The sequence below is a fragment of the Natator depressus genome, chromosome 8, assembly GCF_965152275.1.
Source record: "Natator depressus isolate rNatDep1 chromosome 8, rNatDep2.hap1, whole genome shotgun sequence".
Classification (NCBI taxonomy): Eukaryota; Metazoa; Chordata; order Testudines; family Cheloniidae; genus Natator; species Natator depressus.
The window spans coordinates 23,016,009-23,040,092 of record NC_134241.1 but is presented as its reverse complement, the minus strand read 5'-3'; the positions used below and the strand labels follow the sequence as shown (position 1 = coordinate 23,040,092).

At 40.4% G+C, this 24,084-nt stretch overlaps 1 protein-coding gene across 6 annotated transcripts in view; it reads left to right on the top strand.

Annotated features, from left to right (window-relative positions):
- PWWP2A (PWWP domain containing 2A) overlaps positions 1-22,622 on the top strand; it is a 39,562-nt gene extending 16,940 nt beyond the window's left edge. For 2 of the 6 annotated variants that reach the window (XM_074960618.1, XM_074960617.1), the window contains exon 2: positions 1,162-4,049. In XM_074960618.1, the coding sequence (XP_074816719.1) occupies positions 1,229-2,848 (1,620 nt within the window). In that variant the 5' untranslated portion in view covers positions 1,162-1,228 and the 3' untranslated portion in view covers positions 2,849-4,049. Of the gene's footprint in view, positions 1-1,161; positions 4,053-15,678; positions 15,717-19,518 lie in introns of those variants that run through there. The other 4 variants (XM_074960614.1, XM_074960616.1, XM_074960615.1 and 1 more) reach the window with 4 other exon arrangements.
- Positions 22,623-24,084: the final 1,462 nt, after the last annotated feature.

Below are 24,084 nucleotides of genomic sequence, written 5' to 3'. Positions count from 1 at the left end.
TGTATTAGAATTAAGCGTTTGAGTCTCCTGCACATACTCCACCAAAACAGTTGTAGCTACAGTATAAATCTTAAAACTTGACTAGGGCTAGCTGGGAGAAATAGAATGGCTTAAGACATGGTGTGCAGTAGGGGGAAGAAAAGGGAGAGCATATTTGTATCAAGTGTATTGAAGTAACAAGGATATCTTTGCCAGAACAGACCCAAAGTTGCTTGGCATTCTGTCTCAGACTGTACGTAATGCATCAAATGATCAAGTCCTGTTCTTGTGTATTAAGCATGAAGGTTGCTATCGCTTACATTTTATTTTATCCATTATAACAGGTACTAGCATGTATATACTGAATACTTTTAAAACATACTGAATCTGCTTTGATAATTCTAAAAAAAATTCTAAATATTTTTGTATTGCACAAAAGACTTATAGGAATTTTGTGCCTCAATTGGATTAGCATGCAATTTAATTTGTGCTGACTTTGTGGGGAGGTGATAAATCCACTCTCCTTTGGAATTAGCTATCTCTCAGCATTCATTTTCTGTCGAACTACAAAGTAGATCCTGTTTCCATTAGTGAGATCTTGAGACTAGACTACAGTAATGTGTGTTTAGGGCTCCTTGTGGTAACCACTTAAACTGTAGCTTCAGAAATTGATACTATTGTGTAAGATTTGTTCATGAGTCTGGAGCCTGTGTTCAGTGACTAAGGGCTTGGCTACACTTACATTTTATAGCTCTCTAACTTGCTGGCTCAGGGGTGTGAAAAATCACCCCCCTGAGCGCAGCAAGTCAGAGCGCTTTAAAGCTCTAGTGTAAATAGGCTCCGAGTGCTGGGAGCTAATCCCCTTGTGGAGGTGGATTACCAGGAGCACTGGGAGCTCGCGTGTGACCACACTTGCACTTCAAAGCGCTGCTGCGGGAGCGCTCCCGCAACAGTGGTTTGAAGTTTCCAGTGTAGCCATGCCCTTATACAAACTATACATTGTTAAACTTATAGGTCCAGTGTCTTGTTTTGAGGAAAAATAAAACTACATTCTTAGACTCTGGATAAATAGCTAAACTGTCTTTAAAAATAGCAGTTCCTTAGCATGGACGTCTTAAAAATATCTTGTTTCAGTGTAGTAAAAAATGAAGACACTTAAAATTCTTTTTTTTCCCCTTTAAGGTTTGGACCCCATGGAATCCCTGTGACCATATTTCCTAAAAGGGAATACAAGGATAAACCTGAAGCCATGCAGCTCCAAAGTAAACCATTCCAAGATGAGACACAGGTGAAGTGTGAAGCCAGTGGTGCAGTCCCTGATAACTCCTCTTCTCCCATTCAGCCATCAGAACCTAGCCTCGCTAAAAGCCTATGGACTTCTAAACCACCTCCCCTCTTCCATGAGGGAGCGCCATATCCTCCTCCATTGTTTATCAGGGACACGTATAACCAATCAATACCTCAGCCTCCGCCCCGAAAAATTAAGCGGCCCAAGCGGAAAATGTACAGGGAGGAACCCACTTCTATTATGAATGCTATCAAATTACGACCCAGGCAGGTCTTATGTGACAAATGTAAAAACAGTGTTGTTGCAGAAAAAAAAGAAATTAAAAAAAGTGGCAATGCAAGTGACTGCTTAAAATATGAGGATCATAAAAAGCGAAGAAATGAGAGTGTAACTACTGTGAATAAAAAACTTAAAACTGACCATAAAGTAGATGGAAAAAGCCAAAATGAAAGCCAGAAAAGAAATGCTGTGGTCAAAGTTTCAAATATTGCCCACAGCAGAAGCAAAGTAGTTAAAGTTTCTGCTCAAGCAAACACTTCGAAAGCTCAGTTAAATACTAAAAAAGTTCTCCAGAGCAAAAACATGGATCATGCAAAAGCTCGGGAAGTTTTGAAAATGGCCAAAGAAAAGGCACAAAAGAAACAGAGTGCAACTTCCACTTCCAAAAATGCACATTCAAAGGTCCATTTCACACGGCGTCTTCAGAACACCAGCTCAGGTTCCCTCCCACCCCGATTGCGTTTAAAACCACAAAGGTACCGGAATGAAGAAAACGACTCATCTCTCAAGACAGGACTTGAGAAAATACGGAGTGGCAAGATGGCAACTAAGCCCCAGTCTCGCTGCTCCTCCACCCGCTCAGCAGGTGAGGCCCCTTCAGAAAATCAGAGCCCCTCAGAAGGCCCTGAAGAGGCCAGCAGTGAGGTTCAGGACACAAGTGAAGTGCATGTAACTGTTGATCAGGATGAACACCAGACATTGGGCAAGAGAGGCAGCAAAAGCAATATAACGGTTTACATGACCCTTAATCAAAAGAAATCTGACTCTTCCAGTGCATCAGTGTGTAGTAGTGATAGCACAGATGATTTGAAATCCATCAACTCTGAGTGTAGTTCTACTGAAAGCTTTGATTTTCCTCCAGGCAGCATGCATGCACCTTCCTCCTCCTCCTCCTCCTCTTCAAAGGAAGAGAAAAAGCTCAGTAATTCCTTGAAAATGAAAGTCTTTTCCAAAAACGTCTCTAAATGTGTCACACCAGATGGCAGGACCATATGTGTAGGGGACATTGTTTGGGCCAAGATTTATGGCTTCCCTTGGTGGCCAGCCCGTATTCTTACTATAACTGTGAGCCGGAAAGATAATGGCCTTTTAGTTCGACAGGAGGCCCGCATTTCGTGGTTTGGGTCCCCAACAACATCTTTTCTTGCTCTTTCACAACTGTCCCCCTTTTTAGAAAACTTTCAGTCGCGCTTTAATAAGAAGAGAAAGGGCCTTTACCGCAAGGCCATCACAGAGGCCGCTAAGGCTGCTAAGCAGCTGACTCCCGAAGTTCGGGCCCTGCTGACACAGTTTGAAACGTGAACGTGGAAAGTAAGGTAGGCAAGAATTTGGAGGCTCCACAAAATTTATAGCCTAGTTAGAGAACTACCATGAAGGACTTGGCCAATTCAGAACGTTGCACTCAGTTGGCTGCTCTTTTTATACTAAAATTGTTCTGATTTGTAGCAGTTTCTTAAAAGTTAAACTAAACAAATTGAACATGCAATCAAAATTAATCTAAAGTGAGAACTTCAGTATTTTTCAAATGAGAATCTTTTTTTAAATTAAAAACTCCTCCCATGCATAGGAGCCATAGCCTCAGCTGAAAGGCAGTTTATTTGCAGGGAATTTTTAGTAGTTTCTAGCCGGTATGTATCTAGTCACTATATGGCAAACGGTAAACAAGGGATGGAAGTAATAGCTGTGACCTGGGTGGCCCACCAGGGGAAGTGCAGAAACTTAAGTCCTGTTTATGTTGGCCTTTAAACCTTGTTTCAACACTTCTGCATTAACTAGTTTCTATACATATAGCTGGTCAGTGTGAATGGGGCCAAAGTGAGTTCAAACCATGTTTAAAAACATGCTTGGTTTCATCCACACTGGCCAGTTTAAATTATGTTAGAAACTAATTTAACTAAACCCTTTAAACAGAGTTTAAAGGCCGGATTAAATGGGGTATTGGTGACCACTTTTTTCCCAAACGCTCAGCCTTTCTATGCACACGGGCACAAGTACGACACTTCAGGGTCTGACAAGCTGAGGGGATGCCTCTTGCCCAAAGGCAAAGCTGAAATGTTACTCAGAATTTTGGGATCAAGGGCTGTTAATGCTGCATAGGTGTGAATCATAACTTCCTGTCTTTCTTCCACTGAAAAATCTTCCAGGCCACTTGTCTGGGAGTTTAGAGCAAGAGAGGTTTTGTTTGAATGTGTAAATAATTGCTGAAATTAGTCAGATTTTCTTCTGACTGGTTGTTCCTAAATTCTTAGGATACGTCCTAGTAAATTACACTTTGTGAATTGTCAGATGTGTAATTGTTGCATTTTGGATGTATCTAACTTCATATTTTTTTTAATATTTCCGTTTTAAGGTATCTGTTTGCAGGTCAGAAAATGAGAATATGTAATTGTGTAATGCTCTGAAATGTACAAAAACTGTAAATAAAATCGACTAAATCTGAATTACTTGTGTGTGTTTCTCAAAAAGCTTTGAAAAATTTTTAGGGTGTTTTCTGTGTACATGATATTTAGAGGAGAGACACCCTTTAAAATGTAAATTTGTTCTCATTCAGCACTTTTAAAAGATCGTTTGCTGTAAAGTACTATTGGCATATACTTAGGGTTCTAATTTTGAGACTAAGCATTCATCTATTTCCCCAAAAACTGGCTCTTGTAGAGAGCTCTTGCCTTAGGTAAAGCTTGTCAAATTATTTCTCCATAAATTCAGTTCTGTTCCATAGATTTGAATTATAGACAGAAAATATGACTTATGCAGTAGGGAAATGTTTTCAATCACCATTTTTTTTTCATCTGTCAAAAGCTAATTAAGCCCAATCTCCACTATTGTTAGCTACTCTTGCATGTCTGTTGCTCAGTGTTGGGGCATTTTCATGCAGTTGATCTACATTTTTCCTTCCTAGTTTTGGTCTGTACCTGACCATTTGAGTTAATATCTTTTTTTTTTTTTTTCTCCTGTTCCAGCTTTGTACGATCTTGCGAAGAATTTGGCTGCCTTCATTCCAGAACAATTCCCATCCCAAGTTTTTCCATTTTGCCCATATTGGCAAAGCAGAGATGAGGAATACAAATTTAAATTTAAATTGAATGTAGTTGTAAAACTAAAATACACAGTGTCAGGATTTAATGATTGAACCCATTAAAGAATCTTTATTGTGATGCAGTTTTAGAAGATTAATATGCCGCCTTGCAACTGACAAGTCAGTTGGTTTCCAAAACACTGAGTTTCTTCCAACCGTGTTCAGTTACTCTGATATCACGTTCATGTAACTATTGAATATCTAGTATGTTTTCTAAAAAAAACAAAAAACCACACATACATACATATTGGTCCAAATTGATTTTGCTCGGATGCTAGTTAACTTTCCAACTATACTAGGTTTTTTCCCTGAACAATTAAACAAATTCCAAGAGGTCAGTCAATGCTTTTTGAATGTAATAAACACACAATGAAAATTTTCATAATGTGAAATCCTGTTTCACTCTGGTATTTATATATTCTTTCCTGCAAACAGAAACAATTACAGTATTTCAGTAAATAAGCCTTACTTTGTGATTTAAAGCAGGCTGTTTTCAGAAGACAAAAAATTCACACTGTGGTTTTTTCAGACATCTCTAGATGTATAGAGCAGATTGATATCTAGTTTGTCAGGCACCTCAAAATGAAGTGATCCCACATCATAAAAGCCATCTGATGTTCTGAGCCAAAAATCTGAGGTAAAATACTTGGATATTTAACTCGCTGCAACTTTCTAAAATATTTAGAACTTTTGGATAGTATCTTCTGTAATACATATAAGAGTAGCATAGTACTAGCATATATAGTCAGTTTGCTCAGAGACTTCATTCAGTGAGATGGGAAAGAAACAATCTATTTCAAATATAAGTTCACAAGAACCTCTGCGTGCTTGTCTTACGGAATGAGTGGTCATGACATACACACACACACTTTGTCTTTATAGTGAATTACTTTTTGTAGAACAGATAGCACAAATCTTGCACATGTAATATTAAGAACAAAAACTGTTCTCTAGTACTTAGTCTCATAACCTAAAACCCGTCAGTTCTTTGCACCACAGCACTTCATATGAATTGCCTAAAATGTTTGCTTTCACCACTGTCTTCTTTTTAAATCCTGGAAAAGTAGCTGTGGTGTACTCTCCGTCCAAAGATTTAGTTGAGTTAGTGGTGGAGCAAATGTTAAGGATTGATAAAAATTTTTTAACTGTAGACAGCTGCAATTGTATCTCATACCTTATTATCCTGACCTTGGGGACTATTAAGTGGTGGAAAATTTGAGGTTAATCCAATGCATCCTGCTCTGTATTTGCCAGAAATTGTGTAATGTGCTCACCAGATCCCAATGGATGTTTCCACTTGTGAGCACAGGCTGTGCTGTACCTGTGGTTTTCAGTATATTCACAATCTAATACACCTCTACCCTGATATAACGCAACCTGATATAACAGGAATTCGGATATAACGCGGTAAAGCAGTGCTCTGGGGGTCAGGGCTGCACGCTCCGGCGGATCAGCGTGTCTGGCTCCAACACGTTGCTCTGAGCGGCGTGTTAAGGGTGCTGGGCTGGGGCCGAGGGGATGGATAAGGGGCCAAGGGTCTCGGGGGCAGTCGGGACAGGGAGCAGGCGGGGTTGGATGGGTCGGAGGTTCTGGGGGTGGGGCGGTCGGGATGGGGAAAGGGGGAGTTGGATAGGGCGTGGGAGTCCCTTGGGGCCTGTCAGAGGGCAGGGGTGTGGTTAGGGGTCGGGGCAATCGGGACAGGAACAGGGGGATTGGGTAGGGGGTAGGGTCCTGGGGGTGATTAGGGACGGGGGGGGGTCTCTGGAGGGGGCGGTCAGGGGAGAAGGAGCAGGGGGGCATAGAGGGTGGGGTCTTGGGAGGGGTGGTTGGGGCGGGAGGTTTCGGGAGGGGGTAGTCAGGGGACAAAGAGCTGGGGGGGTTGGATGGGTTGGGGGTTCTGAGGAATCAGGGGGCAGGAGGTGACTTAACGGAAATGCTCGAGCCAAAGCAAGTTCGATATAACGCAGTTTCACCTATAACGCGGTAAGATTTTTTTGGCTCCTGAGGACCATGTTATATCAGGGTAGAGGTGTATCTTTAAATCAATTTTAGATCATTTTAATGACTCTCAAATACCTGATAGTAGGTGCATTTGTTTTTACAGTGCTGGGATGGTGCATCCTGTGTAACTAAGCTATGTAATTGTTAGCGCACATGGTACTGCTGGAATCATAGAATAATAGTTAGAAGGGACCGCAAGGGTCATCTAGTCTAACCCCCTGCCAAGATGCAGGATTTGTTGTGGCTACACCATACAAGACAAATGGCTATCCAGCCTCCTTTTCAAAATCTCCAGCAAAGGAGCTTCCACAATCTCTCTAGGCAGTCTTTTTCTTTGTCCTACTGTTCTTACAATTAGGAAGTTTTCCCTGAGATTTAATCTAAATCTATGCTGTAGTTTGAACCAATTGCCTCTTGTCCTGCTGTCTGTGGCAAGAGAGAACAACTTTTCTCCATATATATATATTTTTATGGCAGCCTTTCAAGTATTTGAAGACTGCTATCATGTCCCCCTCAATCTCCTCTCTTTCAAACTAAACATACCCGGTTCCTTCAGCCTTTGCTCATGTGGCTTGCATTCCATCCCTCTGATCGTCTTTGTTGCTTGCCTCTGGATCCTTTTCAGTATCTCCACGTCCTTTCTATACACTGGTGACCAGAATTGGACACAGTACTCCAGCTGAGGACTAACCAGTGCCAAAGTGAAAATGTACTATTTGATCATCTGTCAGCAACCTGTGTATTATGAAGGAAAGTGTTATGCTGCAGTAAAAGGTAGTGGTGACTTGACTAACTTGCTGCCAGCCTAAGAGAATACATCACAGCCAGTGGATTATGGGGTTTGCAGATCTTTTTCAGTACAGCTGTTATCTACCCAAATTATTTCAAGTGAGAAAATAGGTGGTTGTCAGCCATGAATGTGGATACAAAACGTAACTTTCTTTGAAGGCCTCTAAAGCTAAATTAGAAGCATCTGATGTGAAGGGGAGAGAATATAATCCCAATAAATCCCTGTAAGTACCGTTGTCTCAGAGGTTTGGAGTAAAAATACAGTCATTCATCCACATATGAAATTGAATGTGAATGTTGTTTGCGTCTTCTATTGAGCAAAGTTCTACAGGAAATTAAAAACAAATGTTTAAGAACTCTATTTCATTAAATCTCTATGAGCTATAACTTTCAATACAGATATTTAAATGACAACATTCATGCTACTTAACTTCTAATACTTGACTAGTAAAACAGTTTCTTCATTCGATTTCAGGATTGAAAGGATTTTTATTTGGCTAAACTGCATTAGGTCTAAGAAACTTCAAGATTTTTCAGGGTATGATTAAAACCACATTTAAAAAAAAAAGAGTGTCTTGTTCTCAGGGTAGCCAGACTCTCACCTTAATGGATCATACCAATAGAAAAATGACATAAGACTTGTAACATGCAATGCCAGTTTAAGGTGCAATGCAAGCTACCACACTTTCTTAAATTTTGAAATGCCACAAGACTTGCATGCTGTGCTTCAGCTTTTGCTTTTGGATGTACAATAGGATCACTTAAGTGGACCAGAGTAGCAGTAGGAAGGTGTATCGTGATGTCATCCTGATGGGTGTTTTGTGAAGCACTATATGGAAACAGAATTGGTCTATTTCCTGAGGAGATTAGGAAACAAGCTAATAACCAAGAACAAGCAATGAACTACAATAGGTTAATTCAGCTCCTGTCTCCTTTCACTTACAATTTATTCAAATGGATAATTACAAGAAGGGGCATAAATTATACCTGAGGTTATACAGGCAACTATATGAATAGGAACAGCAGGTACATTGTCATATAAATGACTAAACACGAAGTAACAAGCATATTAGCAGTCCATTGTTAGGGGGATAGAAATTAACTATTTTGTGCAATAAATCAGGGGTTTTTCGCCTTCCTCTGTAGCATGGGGCATGGGTCACTTGCTGGAGGATTCTCTGCACTTGGAGTCTTTAAACCCATGATTTGAGGACTTCAATAGCTCAGACATAGGTGAGAGGTTTATTGCAGGAGTGGGTGGGTGAGATTCTGTGGCTTGCATTGTGCAGGAGGTCAGACTAGATGATCATAATGGTCCCTTCTGACCTTAATATCTATGAGTCTGAGTTAGTAAACATGGAGGTGAGCAAAGTTACACACAACACTTACAATAATGAAAGGTTGAGATGAGATATCTTGTCCGTTTACTTTATTTTCACCTAGGTGTTGTAAAGGTAGCCATAAGAACTGGGTGTTGTGGGACTAGAAGGAGAGCAAAGCTGAATGGCACACAGGATCAAGAATAATGTGGTAAGGAGTGGCTTGAGTTGCTTGTAGGGATATAGTTTGTTACACTGACATAAGCACTATTGTGCACGTCACTATGTCAGCAGAAGAATTCCCACCGACATAGCTTCTGCTGCTCGCGGAGTGCTTTTTTTTTTTTTTTTTAATGCCAGCAGGAGAGCTCCTGTCAGTATAGAGCGTCTTCACCAGATGCAGTGCAGCAGCACAGCGGTATCGGTACAGCTGCAGCGCTGTATGTATAGACATGGCCAAAGACACCACCTTATTCATCTGTGTAGGCTCCCCACATCATTGATCTGTGTGTGGGGGGGAGAGCTGGTGCTTCAGGGAAGTTACTCCCCATCCTGTGGAGACTGGATGTTTTATTTTTCTCCTTCAACTCTCAATCCAAAGAAGCTGGTGCAGAGGGTAAGTAAGAGGCACAAGGTATAGTTTGGACCAAAGGGGAAGCAGGGATCAAATGGTGACTCTGAATCAAAATATGGTGCCTAATGTGCTCCTGGGGTAGCCCAGGGCTTGTAGGTAACTCCATGATCTAGTCCTTAGGGAGCAGGTTCAGGTCCTGCTTCTGCATTATCATCAATAATAGATTCTGCAACTAGAACTCAGTTTAATGATGGTGATACACAAACTAAATCCCACTTACTCTCCCACCTGTATTTGCTTTGTATTTGTGATAACAGGTGTATAAAATAGGGAAGACTGACTGATACAGCACAAATCTCTATTGAATTAGAAGTTATTGCTTTTCTGACTCTAACTGTGCCTAGACTTTTTGCTGGGCTCTGGAGAAGATATTTATATTTATGGTTGGTATTTGATTATGCCCTGCCAGCATTTCAAAATTGTAGATACCGTGAAACAAGTTCTGATAGTTCCTCTGAAGATGAGCCAAATTGTAGGTGTCTAAGAAGTGTTACCTTGAGTCTAAGGTGTAATGATGTCTTTGCTCAGGTTTGGCCAAACTGCAGCTCCCGAGTCACATGCGGCTCTTTTACAGTTAAAGTGCAGCTTGTGGAGCCCCGCATGTCCCTCCCCCACATTCACCCTTCTACCCAACTGGGGAAAGGGGGGGAAGCTAGGGGCTTCTGCCCTGCGGCATGGTGGACGCACCTGTCAGTGCTCAGGACACACCTGACTGGGCTCAGGGCTTCAGCAGGAGTGGGGCTGAAGCCCAAAGCCCCAGCAGGTGCCTCCGTGGGGCTGAAGCCAGCAGGCATGCCCCACGTGGCTAAAGCCCCAGCAGGCGCCTCCTGCGGGTCTGAAACCCCGAGACCCCCCTCTGCGCAGGGCAGAAGCCCCAGCAGGCATGCCAGGCTCTTGAACTTCTGAAGATTATCGTATGTGGCTCAGAGGGTCAGTAAGTTTGGCCATCCCTACTTTAGCTGCTTTGTGGTTCTAACAAGAACCGAAGAAATGCTTTTTAAGGACCAATAAAAAGTAAAGGCAGGAAGTATATCTTCAGATTATACTGGCATCTATGTGAATAAGCACTTCATAAAGAATTACATGTTATTTAATGTTCTTTCGTCTTTTTGAGACCAAAACTCATCATTTCAGTATTGATATTAATAAGGTGCATGTTAGGACCTGTTTTTCTAAAACATCCAGCACTAAAATTAACATTATGTACTAATTTATTTTAATGAATGAATGATTAAAAAAACTAGTAACATAGTTAAAATTATCTCTGTCTTCGTGGTCTTTCTGGACAAGATCCTGGGTTTAATACCTTTTTAGAGATTTAGATTTGATTGGCTGGAATGTAATGGAAGAGTCTTATACCTTCTCAGAGAATTACTTTTCACAGGAAGGTAAATGTATACAGCAAGTTTCATTATAGCTGCTGGAATTGGAAATGGACAAGTTGCCTTTTGCTGACAGATCACATGGTTTCAACCCGTCAGGGACATCCATGAAAGCTTAATTTAAAGGTGACTGGCAAAGAGAATCAAAAATTCATTGCACCCTTTTTATGAATTAAGGAGATTCCTACCTTGTTCCTCTCCCATGGGAAAAGTTATTTTCTCTTCTTTTTTCATTAGAAATTGTAGGGCATATTGAGGATTTCTTAGTAGATTGTGGAATTCTAACATCAAAAGAGACTTAAACATAAGCAGTTGTAAGGGGAAGAGATTTTTACTCAGTTTGGTGGTGTTGATAACACTCATTTAACTCGGATGCCTGGAAGACAGTGGGGAAGAAAGCTTGCAACTAAGGGCTGAAGGAGCTGCCACTTCAATCCTGTAGTTCTCCAAGGAGTCTCTAGAAAACAAGGGAGACAAAACTTGATGTGAAAAATGCCCCTTCTCAAAAACAAGTTTTCATGTCATCTTTATACACAAAAAAAGGAGGAAAAAAGGTTGCGAACACATTTACTTTCTTTGCAGGCTGCCTTTAAGAATGAAAATAAAAATGGCTTTGGGCCAATGCTTGCTTTCAGGCTGGAATCTCATGCTAACATGATATTTTGCTGGGATTTTCCAAGACATTTAAGAGAATTGGGTACCTAAATCCCATTCAAATTCAATGGGAGTTGGGCATCTAACTCTCTTAAATTCCATGGAAAATCCAGGCTTTTATTTTTAGCTGTCAGTTGATGTTTCAGATTATATCATAGAGCTGGTTTTGCTATGTTTTGGAAATTCTCAGGGTGTATGTTTGAGTGAGTGACAACTGATGTAAAGTAAGGAAAATATGAATCTGTTGGTAGGTTGGCTGTAACTTAGTCAAAAGCCAGAACATTTTCTCAGATAGGCTTGGGGGAAGGGATGCAACAGCCAGACTTACTTTTTTGTAGTTCATTCATTGGAGAATAAAGTTAACTTAATTCCAAAAAACTAATTAAAAGATGGGTGTTTATAAACTAGTAGCAGTAATACAGAGTGTACTGCTTCTCCTGTGGTGTGGTTTTATGTGTAGCAAAACTTTACTATTAGTTCTCTATGCAGAAACAGACAATTTGGTAATTGTAAGTACTGTTTTAAATTTTTGGGCTTCCATTTGAGAACCAGGGCTCCTTCCTCTTTTCAGATCCTCCCTCCCTTTTTCAGGCACACTAGGAGGGATATTGAGGTTTTAACTTGCCTTATCATTCTGAGCTGCATTTTTTCTGTGTGTCTTTCCCCTTGCTGACTGCCATTGTCTCTGCTTCAGAATAAGTAGTGTGACGCCTGTTGGATTCAAGGCCACCTCTAGAGAATGTCCATTAAAAAAATTAGAACCTGTATTACAGTGATAGCAGTGATGCAGCTACACTAGGGCTAAGCTACAGGTATAGGTATCGGTCAGGTAGAGCAGGTTTACGTGATAGTGGTAAAAATGCCGAAGCCCTGTTTATATTAGTCCTGCAACAATAGCTTGCAGTTGCTTTGATAATGATACTATTTTTTAATGTGGACAAGATCAAAGAGTATTACACTACTTTTATTCATAGTCTCCAGCAGTCCACATAAATAGGGCCCTCCCAAATTCACAGCCGTGAAAAATGCGTCACGGACCATGAAAGCTGGTCTTTGGTCTTTTGTGTACTTTTACCTTACACTATACAGATTTCACAGGGGAGACCAGCGTTTCTCAGATTGGGGGTCCGGACCCAAAAGAAGGTCATGAGGGGGTGTCACATGTTTATGGCAGTGGGGTCACAGTATTGCCACTCTTACTTCTGCACTGCCTTCAGAGCTGGGAGGCTGGAGAGCGGCAGCTGCTGGCCAGGTGCCCAGCTCTGAATGCAGCACCCCACCAGTAGCAGCACAGAAGTGAGGGTGGCAATACCATACCATGCCACCCTTACTTCTGCACTGCTGCCTTCAGAGTTGGGTCAGGACCCCTACAGTTACAACACCCTGAAAGTTCAGATTTAAATATCTGAAATCATGGATTTTAAAACTTACAAATTTCTATGACTGTGAAATTGACCAAATTGGACCATGAATTTGGTAGGGCCCTACACGTAAATAGTCCCACCGTACTGTCTAGACCACTGTAGGTCTGCTAATAGCAGTCAAGTGCTGCTGTCAAAATGTCTTTCCTATCAGAGATCACTGACTATACGATGCAGTGAAACCCACTGAATGAAATAACTGATAAAACAGATAAACAGTTGCATTCACAGGGGTGATGGCATTTAAGGAGACAGACATTATACCGGCACAGGCAGCTTAGAAATGTAGAAGCATTGGCCTCTGAAGATCCAATCACACTTCATTCTTTTCAGCAACTCCAGTTTTCAGCCATTCTTTGTACCTTTTGTCCTTTACATCAGTAGTCAGCATTTTGCATAACTCACAACAAGGGATTCCTCAGGATGAGAAATGTTCCTCCACGGTATTTGTTTTGCGAGCCTGGAAGGAGAGTAGGAAATGTGTGACAGCACATATGTGGTTTCATTTTGTAGTTAGTACATTTTAAAGAGAAAGTGATTCTCTAATCTTGCTAAGTCAGGCCTTGTCTACAAACAAAAGTTGTACTGATTTAAGTAAATTGATTTAGAAACCAGCAAAGTTAAATCGGGGGAGCCCCCGTTTCTGGATGCTCTGCAATTAGTTTAAGTCCTTATATCAATTTAACTCATCGATTCCTTATTGACCTATGATAAATCAATGTAAGGCACTCTCAAACCAATTTAAGGGTACCTTACAGGGTGGTTGCCCTGATTTAACTACATTGGTTTCTAAATTAATTTAGTTAAATCAGTATAGCTTTTATGTGTAGAGAAGGCCTCAAGAAGTGAAAGGTTTTTGTTTTGTTTTTTTGACGCCACTGTTTTCTCATTACCAATAGCTCCTATTAAACCTGTTTGCTGGAGCATAAGGAACTTTTTACTAAGTGATCTAGAAAATGAATCACAAGTGATTTCCTAGGTGCTTGTTCTACACTATTTTTTCAGTAATGCTGGTGGCAGTACAGCTAATACAGCTGTTGTGCCCTTCTGATGTTTTTGAATAAGAATTTGAGGCCGCAAGAAGAGAAACTCTGCAATGATAAGAACTTATTTTGATATAACTGGTTTGTTAGGAGTGGACTCGGTGAATTTTTTTGTTTGTACAGCATCAGACACACTAGCACCCAACCTGGTGTGGCCTTTAGGCATTACAGCAATTTACATGTTTAATAATAATAATAAATAATAGCTTTATTGTGCAAGGAGTGGGCTGGTGATAAGGCATCTAAGTGAAATTTCTCATCAAGATTAATAAAACACTGGACGAGCGTCGGCTGGACCAGTAATCGCTTTATAGAAAACTTAAAAATATTTTCATTAACCACTGGGAGACCCATTGCAAATTCTTGAACTGTACAAATTAGCAAATGAACAAACTCAAGAAAACAAAATGTACCTTTCATTTTGCCAGTTGTAGTTTAGTTTTAATTATTTATTATAGTACTTCATATTACTGCAGTATTAGTAATATGGGAGCTCACTAAAACATCTCCTATTAAATCATTAGTGGGAGTGAGGTAACACCATCAGGTTTTGGGTGGGTGGATTAGTAAGGCTTTACTGTATTCAGAAGCAGTATTTCTTGTAAATATGTTTTTCTGGATTTTCCTTTACTTGTCTTTTTACTAAGTATCTTTCCCTGAAATCAGGACCCTTGTTTCCTAAGAGAGCAACTGCCCCATTTGCTTTTTCACCATGTGTGATCATAATATTCTGTCCTACCGTACTCACGCCAACAGACATTGATATCCTAAGCAGAACGTTTTTTACTTCAACTGAATAATTGTTTGAAGGACCACATGCTCTCTTAAAAAATAAAGATCATGGAGGTTTTATTTGTATGTGATTGCTCTTAATAAAGAATGAGAAGCAAAATACAAACTGACAGAATTTATTTACCATCTGTTGTATTTTTAAGCAAATTACCACAATTAAGAATACAGGTTTTGATGGTTTGTACAAATACAATGTACAGCATTGTGAAGTGTTTTTACACGTATGTAGAGCCCTAGGTAAGACACAATCTCAGCTTCCTACCTCTTTAAGATAGGATTTTCAAGCTCTGAAAAACAGATTGGTGTCCTTTCTGTGGACCTTTTTGCAAGGGAGAGCAGCAGGTATTTTCGTGATGTCCTTTCTTAGGAAGCAAGAGAAATCTAGGACAGTGAGCATAGTGATGGTTAACCATGGATGTAGGTTAATAGTCACTCTGCCACCGTGGCAAGTCAGCTGTTTAATTGCCACACTCTGCTTTTGAATATAGTGAAAAACCAAAATACATGGGCCTGATTAACTTTGCCCTGCTCCTTATGTTGAGAGTTACACCAGTGCACAGTGGGTGTAAAACACTACCCGATCAAAAGGTAGTGCTTTAGGCTCCCCTGACAGGCGTAAATGACAGCACAAGGTGCCAGTCCACAGTGAATCAAGCCCTGCTACTTTCAGTTATTCTAGATAATTATTTTGTCACATTAGATCTAACACAAAGTCCTTCTATGTGTATAACATATAAATGATGTTTGCTAGAATCTAGTACTGTTTGCTAAATGTTATTTCTATGAGAGAGACTTGAGCCCTGCAAGTCCAGTCTAGTTTAAGTTCTTAAAAGGTTGTTGATGCCTCCTTACTTTCCATTTGGTTTTCAGTGCCTTTTCATGTCGTTTCATGCTTTCTGTAAAGCTAAAGAAATCAACACGGAAGGAATTCAGGAAGACAGGCAACTAAATTGTGATTTTTTTTTTTAAACCATCATGAATGAATGCTCTATTTTTGTTAACTTGGTTTTTTCTACCATAGGTCTCAACAAATGGCAGCATATTACATCAGACAGTGACGAGTCCTGCTGCTCCCTTACATTATCTGACAGACCACTGTGGATTCAGATTGGGGGCATTGAAGTTAACAGTGAATTGGCAGGTCTGTCTGTTTTAAGCCCTGCCTAAAGTGAAGGGGGCAGTATGTCATCAGTTAATCATCCCCCAAAACAAGTTAGGTTAGAGGTGATGAATTCATCACTCACTTAATTTCCTACTTCCATTTGAACTTGGTGCACCTGTACCTCATGTGCAGACCGTACATTTCAGCTGTTTCCACTGACACATATGTGGTGATAAGGTTGATGTGTGTTAGCTTCAATTTATTCAAGAAAATTTCCTTTTCAGATTGGCTTCCGAGATTCGCATTTTATGATCATATTGAAATAACAACAGAGCTCTGGGTAGAGGTAAAATTGTTTTATAACAAAATGAGTACTGTATCTTTTAAGATGAGGATCTTAAGGACCCTTAAGATAAGGACACTTTTTCATAGTGTCGACAACATCTTAATAGAGACAGTCTTGTGGACACCTGCCCTTCCATTTGTGATCATGTGGACTGCCTCTTCCTGCCACTGGCAATTACATAACATATTGGGGGCTACTACAGCAATAGCTTACCTGGACAAGTAAAATTAGGAAACTATTTAGTGTTGTTTAAGTTGCTTTTAATGTGATTTAGCAGCTGGAACCAAGGAGGAGAATTAAAACCATGTGACCAGCCAGATCTCTGGAGGCCACTAGAAAGTGGTTCATGGACCACAGTTTAGGATCCACTGCTCAAAGAACATGTTTGATTGTCATTTTAAAGACTGACATTTTTTTTCTTCCAGGAGAGCATCCATATTCAGGATAGCACTTAACTTTAAGCATGTACCTTAATCCCATTGAAGTCAATGGAATTTAAAGCACATCCTGAAAATTAAGCAGATGCTTAAGTGATTTCCTGAATTGAGGTCCAAATTAGTATTTGCTACTTGATAAGGTATTTTTGTTTGATATGGACATAGGCATATTTTTATGCATTTTTCGGGAAGGTTTTTTATAGGACAGTGATGAGTGTTTCTGACTTACTATAATAAATAGAGCTTATTTTGTATGTTGCTTTTACTTCACAAGAAATAGGGTTATGGTTTATGGACTTGGAGGAGTTTGATCCAATACTATTCCATTTTGTTAGGTCTAGTAAACCAGACTGCTTTGGGTTATTCTAAAAATAATCTAAGGAATTTTTGAGGTCCGCTGGTACTACAGAAGCTTGTGAACTATCTTAAAGGACATGAAGCTAGATTAGATATTATGAGAATGTCACCTGGGATGTTGGGAGGCCAGCTGTAAAAAGGTAAAAGGCAAAACTGTGTGTAACTTTAGGGTCCAAAATGCTGTGTTAAGCATCATTTAAAGGAAGCATATGGCCTTAAACTTAAATTAGAACTTCTACTAACACTATTAAAGGCCAGTAGAAAACCACATGGTTTGTAAATGCCATCTGCCTATTACTTACTTTAAACAAACAGTAATGTTAGTGTACAGCTTAGAATCACTGGGCCGAATTCTTCCCTCATTTATTCCTGTGCAAAGCCCCTGAAGTTAGTTGACTGATGGTGGCAGTGTTGCTGAAGGGTAAATCAGGGCTGAATATGGATTATTGGCTGTTCATCTACTGACTGATTTGAAGACACAGGGTTCCTCTTCTATATGTGTTTGTGCTACTGGGTTTTTGAGCGAAGGCAAAAACTGGGAAAAACTGTTGGGAAAAACTGTACTCTTACGTTTTTGTAGTACTGTTGAATTTCTGACAAGAATTTGTTTCTATAATACTTGCGTTATGGAGGTTTCCATCAGAGAGATTTCCTGGGTGCAGTGATGCTAATTAATACAATGCTTATCTCAGGGACTGGCGACCTTTGGCACGCGGCCCATCAGGGAAATCCACTGGCGGGTCAGGACGGTTTGTTTACCTGCAGCATCTGCAGGTTCGGCTGATCGCAGTTCCCATTGGCCACGGTTCGCTGTTCCAGGCCAATGGTGGCTGCAGGAAGTGGTGGCCAGCAGAGCCCTCAGCCCATGCCACTTCCCGCAGCCCCCATTGGTCTGGAACAGCGAACCACAGCCAGTGGGAGCTGTGATCGGCCGAACCTGTGGACGCGGCAGGTAAACAAACCGGCCCAGCTGGCAGCGGATTTCCCTGACAGGCCGCGTGCCAAAGGTTGCTGATCCTTAGTTTATCTAATCCTAGCCTGCTGCTATAGGCATTTGTGCTGCCCTGGGCCTGCCAGCCACGGAAGAGCAAGACCCATACTGTGTGTTAGGCAACCTGTCATATTTTTGAGATTAGAAAGTCTATTTTAACATTTGTGGAAAGCAAATGTAAATTTTTTTTCATACTCAGTGCACAGTGACCTGCACCAATGGTAAATGTCATTTGATTTCAGTTGCAAAATACACTTTGCAAAAATCAGCTCCCTATGCGGAAGTGTAAGGTTAGCATCCTTTTCTTTGTAGAAGCTCTGCTTGCTCAATTCATTCATCTCTGAAGGGCATGTGGACTTGATTTTCTTGCAAAGACAGAACATAGTACCCAAATGGAGGACGTATCAGATATTAAAACTAATGCAACAGATTTTTAGCCAAAATGCCAAGATGCAGCAATTGGATGCATCTCAGCTTGGATCCACGATTCTATTAAACCTCATAATTTCACCTCTCTTCCTTCCCTTTGTGCCCAATCACTCCCAAATTCCCACTCCATCTCACTTCCTTTTACTGCAGAGCAGAGGACCTAAAATGAGCTGTTTTTGAAACTTTTATGCTACTATTAAAGTCAACTTTCCAGGCACAGTAAGCACCTTCAAACTGAGAAGTTCCTTAGTATACACCCCTTGCCCTCTCCTATGTCAGATCATTGTTCTTCTGTTTTTCATATCCTCTCTTCTCATCCCACCCCTTATGTATCAAGTGATTTCTTAAGCTTCCCTTCCCCTCTCTTCTCTGAAGTTAAATCTTTTCAGCAACAGTGTCAGGGCTTAGGCCCACCCATGGTCTTTTCTGTTAATCAGGATGTATTGTTTAAGGCATTGTGTTGGAGGGAGTGGAAAACATATGTATAGCTATCTAAAGCAATTCTAGTCTGAGCAAGCTCCAGCAAGATTGTAAAAAGAGTGAGCACAACTGGGCAGGTTTTGTTGGAACCTCCTTCGCTTTCCTAACCAGACCAAAATGGCAGGTGCACCTATACTGTAACACTGAATCTTTGTAATACTCTAAATGCTTAGCTACTGGCGATGGTGTTGTAGAAGAACTGTTTATTGCTTGGATTGCTTCTGTTGCCATTTTCATCTGTGTCATGTGAGGCAGCTGCAGACTGTGAACCAAGTGGTTGCTGAAAGGCAACGTGTTCAGTGGCTTTATTTTTGCTGCTCCATTGCATGCTTTCGGTTCTCTGTAGCCAAGTACAAATGTGTTGACACTCTGAGTTATGTGTCAGTGAGTTATAAATGGTCCCAAAGGCATTGTATATTAATCATTCCCAGTTGATTAACAACCTCTAAGCTTCTCTGATGTTGAAAGTGGGTGATATTTAAAATGGGCTGGGCTGGTGGCTTGGGCTTTTAACTCCAAACAGATGAAGGATCTGTTCACTTGCATATGTTTTATAACAATTTTAAGACAGCCCTCCACCACCCAGCTTCTCTTACTGTGGAATGCACCAAATGTAACAGGTGAAACAATAACTGTTCTGACAACCTCAGATTCTGCTTGCCACATATGCAATACCCTGGAAGAAGGTTAACCGTTTTCCCTTTCTCTCCCCTTTTCAGCTCAGAGACACTAGGCACCTGCTGTTTTGATGGAACCTCACCACACTGCCACGAAGAACACCAGCTCATCAGGAACGACAAAAATTTGAGACTGAATTGTCATATTTTTCCTCTGAAATCTTAAACAGAGGGAAGAAAGGGCAGGGTGAATGTGTTAAACAAAACCACCCCCACTAATCCCATTGGGGCACCTGTATCTATTGTACATTTTCTTCGAAATTTAAAAAGATATTAGGAAATATTTTATAAAACTTTTTTGCAATAAATGATGCATGAGATGGTGAGAGACTATACAAAGTGTACGTGCAAGGAACCACTTGAATTATTAGTATGAAGAATCACTGCGAATAATTTTTTTTTAATGTGATGGTCTAATCAATATGTTTGACAGGCCCCAGTGATGGAGCCAATTGCCTGGAAAGATGACTGTAACTTTTGAACTCTTGTTTTGATTCTTAACTTTAGCACTGCATTTTCCATTCTCCAAGGCTTAGTTAGTATTTAGTATGGGTGTTAGCAGAGCTATAACGTGATCTAAAGCATGTCCGAAAGCAGCTGTATTGTAAAATATGAACAGTCTAGTTAAATGAGACCAATGTTTCCCAGAGAGGTTATGGGTAGGATGACAACAGTAACTCCATGTATCTCTAATTTATGGGAAAAATCTTCCCCTGTGAAAATGGTTGTTCTATTCTTATGCTGATATAACACTTTGGGAATTGAGGATTGTTGAAAACATATCAAGAAGGGCTACATCTCTGACAGTACAGTCATTTCGATTTGCTTGTGATGCTATAGCAGTAAGGGATTCAAGAATGGATACTGCTAAGAGAGGATAGCAGTCGTTTGCCAGGTCATTGTTTTCCCCTCATCCCTTCCAGCCCAGAATAGAGCTCATGCAGGCAGCTAGTACAACAAGAGTTTTCATTAGTGGTTCTAATGGTAGTTGATTTAATAGCATCAGAGAAATGTTGGGCTGGAAGGGACCTCAAGAGTCCAGCCCCCTGCTCGATTTGCATTGCATCAACTTCTTTGAATATCATTAAATCAAAATTAGAAGGTCAAATCTTTTATCCTCTTTCTTCCTTTCTCCAAAAGATGTTTAGTAATAGTTATTTTAGCTGAAGCTAGTGAATGTTGACCGTACTGCTAGAGTATTGGCTTGTTAATTTATTTGCCACTGATTGTTTTAACATTGTGCGCACATTTTCTTGACAATATGGTTTCCTGTGCTGCTCTTAATGATAGAAGGGGATTCACAGGATGCCTGACTTGGGAGAGTAAATATTTATTTTGGAGAAATGAAAATGTGCACATAATCTAAAGATCTAATAAAGTACAAGTTCCTCTTTCCATGGAAATGCAAAGGCTTGTACTAAACTCTTTTCCTACTTACTAATATTCTGATCTTATCAGGGAATGTAAAATATCTTTCTACAGAGAGATCTATCTGAAAAGAGATCACCTTTTCCAAGTCTCTGGTTTCCAAAGGCACAAATATGGTTTCATAACCTGTGTGCATGGATCATGAATTAAGTAACCTTTGATTTCAAATCATGGTGACCATAGATGTATATTTTTTCCCCTGTGCTTTGGTATTTGGTAACAAATCCATATTTTTAGCAGAGCAGGGAAACAATAATCTATAGCCAGGAAAGATATATTGGTGGTACATATAGTCAAAGGCAGTTCTATATTAGAGATTTAGTAGTTATTTTAGTTTGATTCATGGTAACTTCATAATTTATTTATAAAACCAAAACCATAGCACCTGTTTCTTTCAAAAACTATTGTAGCTGCACGTTGCTGTTGTACAGTAGATTCAAATTGTGCTACTTTTCATAATAAACTGCAGATTTTTTTTTTTAAATAGAGAATAGTAATTATTGTTCTGCAGTACTCTTCCTTTCTAATGTAGTCAAAGCAGAGGGTCAGCAGTCTGGTCCTGCTCCACTGCCCAAAATGTGACCAAGATATATTATAAATTAAAGCATCTCACTCTTAGGCTACATCTGCACTATGAGCTAGGTGTGTGATTCCCAGTTTCCGTACACATACACGTGCTAATTCTCATGGAGCTAGCGTGAGTATAAATAGCAGTGTAGACGCAGTAGCATGGGTACCAGCAGCAGAGCCATAGCTTAGTGGAGCCTAGACTGTACCCACCAGTCTCAAGCAGGTTTGCATTCATCATGCTGCCACTGCAGCTACGCATGCTACCACAGCTACACTGCTATTTATACTTGCGGTAGCTTAGTGACACCTCATGCAAGCGTGTGTAGGTAAGTTGGGATCACACCCCTAGCTCTAGTGTAGACATAGCCTTAGCGAGAGAGGGGGACAGGGTGCAGTGAGTTAATGTGCCAGCCTTTTACCTCTGGAGACCAAACTCTGATTGTATTACAGGTAGATATTGGGGGGCGGGGGGATCCTCATCCCCACTGGGGGAGTCATTTTTATCCACGTGAAAACAAAACCACACCAGACAACATGGCACAAAACAGTTTCTGCTCAGGAAAAAGGCCCAGGACTGTAATAGCAGGGTTATTCCATGCTAGGATAGAAATGATTGATGATGTGTGTGGAAGCCAGTAGTGCCTGCCTATATGACATCTGACTCTTAACCAGTGCTCTTATTGCCTCTCCTGCAAGAGCGCTAGCACACATCAGTTGGAGTATACAGAACATTATCGTGTGAGAGAAATGCAAGTCTCTGCATTGGAGAATATGGGTAAATTAAGCAAATAGCTTAAAAAATAGACAAGGTAGCAAACTGTATTTGCTCATAAAAATGAGTTTATTTTCATGGGAAGTAGTGCAGCCATTTTGTTTGAAACCAGATTTTCATTTTGAAGTGAAACTGTCAGGAATATTTTAATGACTGGGAAGTACAGTAATGTATTGCTTTTCACTTTTTGGCTTTAGTTGCTTAATATTTAAGCTTTGCTCTGTGCTACCTTTTTGTCTGTATATTGAATGGTCACTATGCCTCCTTCATTTTGTAGACTTGAATGGGCGGGGAAGATTCACTTTTAAGGTTTGCTCAAAGGTAAATGTTAAAGAATGTTGTGTAACATTTATTCAAATAAAGCCTTGATTTTTTTTCAGCACTTGTTGAAGGGAAATCATGTGGAACATTTCTATGCTATAATTTTCCTTTATGTTTCCTTTTCCTTTCCTAACCCAGAAGGTTTTGATTACATCTTATGTCTGTTACATTTTCTGAATTAAAGTGGGGATGCTGATTTGCTCTTGAGAGTGCATCCTCCAGACTAAATTCCTACTTGACGAACACTGTCCGACCTTGAGTTTGGCCCATGTGGCTGGTGCATGTTAAATCTTCCTTGACCGGCTGGATGCTTTCCACAAGAAATAGTAAAAGCCCCAGCATGGACAATGAGAAAAGATACTGTACACCATGAAGAGGCAGAAACAAAGAAAATATGATGACTGTGATCTATGGCTGCAGTCAAGGAGCACAGGGTACAGCTCAAGATGGAGGTACACCATGGCAGATGGGGATTGCTTCAGCGGAGGGATACAATGGCTATACCCCCTGCATTGGCCACAGCAAGAGCTCTGTGCCACCCATGTATCCCCCGATGGAGTGGGGAATTGTCTGCTGACCAGCTAAAGCTGTCTTTGGTGCCACTTTGTTCTGATGGTGTTGCACAAAGCTGCTGGAACACAGGAAAGAGCTGAGGCCTTTGAAGAACAAGCTTTGTATGCAGTTCAGTCACTGGTTTCTTGTGATATTAACAGCTTCAGACAAATCCATCTGTTGCAGGTAAGGGTAATGGAATCTTTCTCCATTTAGGCAGGAAACTCCCCACATTGAGTTGCATTACCTCATAATTTTCCCTGAAGGAGGTGAACTGGTTATGCCATGATGGGTAATTCACTTAAAAAAAAGCACAGCATTTGTAGCATAGGGTCAAGTTGTTGCATATCTCCTCAAATGCCAGAATCTATAGGAGCTGCACTGTCTGGTAAAAGAAAAAAATGCTCTCAATTCCTGCAAATTAAATCTTCCATACTTAGGGAAAACTAACACATCTTTTAGTTGTGTCTAAGTTAATCAAATATAAAGTAGGTAAGAAATCTGTTTGGAAATGTTTATTAAGCAAGTTACTGACTAAGCATTTTCCTCTTTCAATGGTGTACAATTTGTCTGAAGTGACAGATCAGCTGTGCAATACAGTTGATAATAGAGGTAGCCAGATACCTTTCCCAAGTATTAAAACTAATTTGTTGGAGTTAAATGATTGTGCAAATGCACCCAGTCTGTCGTGACAGCTACCTGGGATCTATCCTCCATGCTGTTCAGACATTTTTGGTGACGTGCGTCATATCTTCTCTCTTCCAGTCTCTTGTGTGGACTAGAAATATGGCATATGCTTTTTCTGTTCGTTTTATAAATGTTCCTTTTTCTACGGCTTTTTTGATTATAGGAACTCTCATCTTCTTTCTCCCATTAGTCATTCATTCTTACAGCAGTCTCTCCTGGCTTGGTTTTCTCTCATTAGGCTAATAGGTGAAGAGAGGAAATCATGCTAAAATGTAATT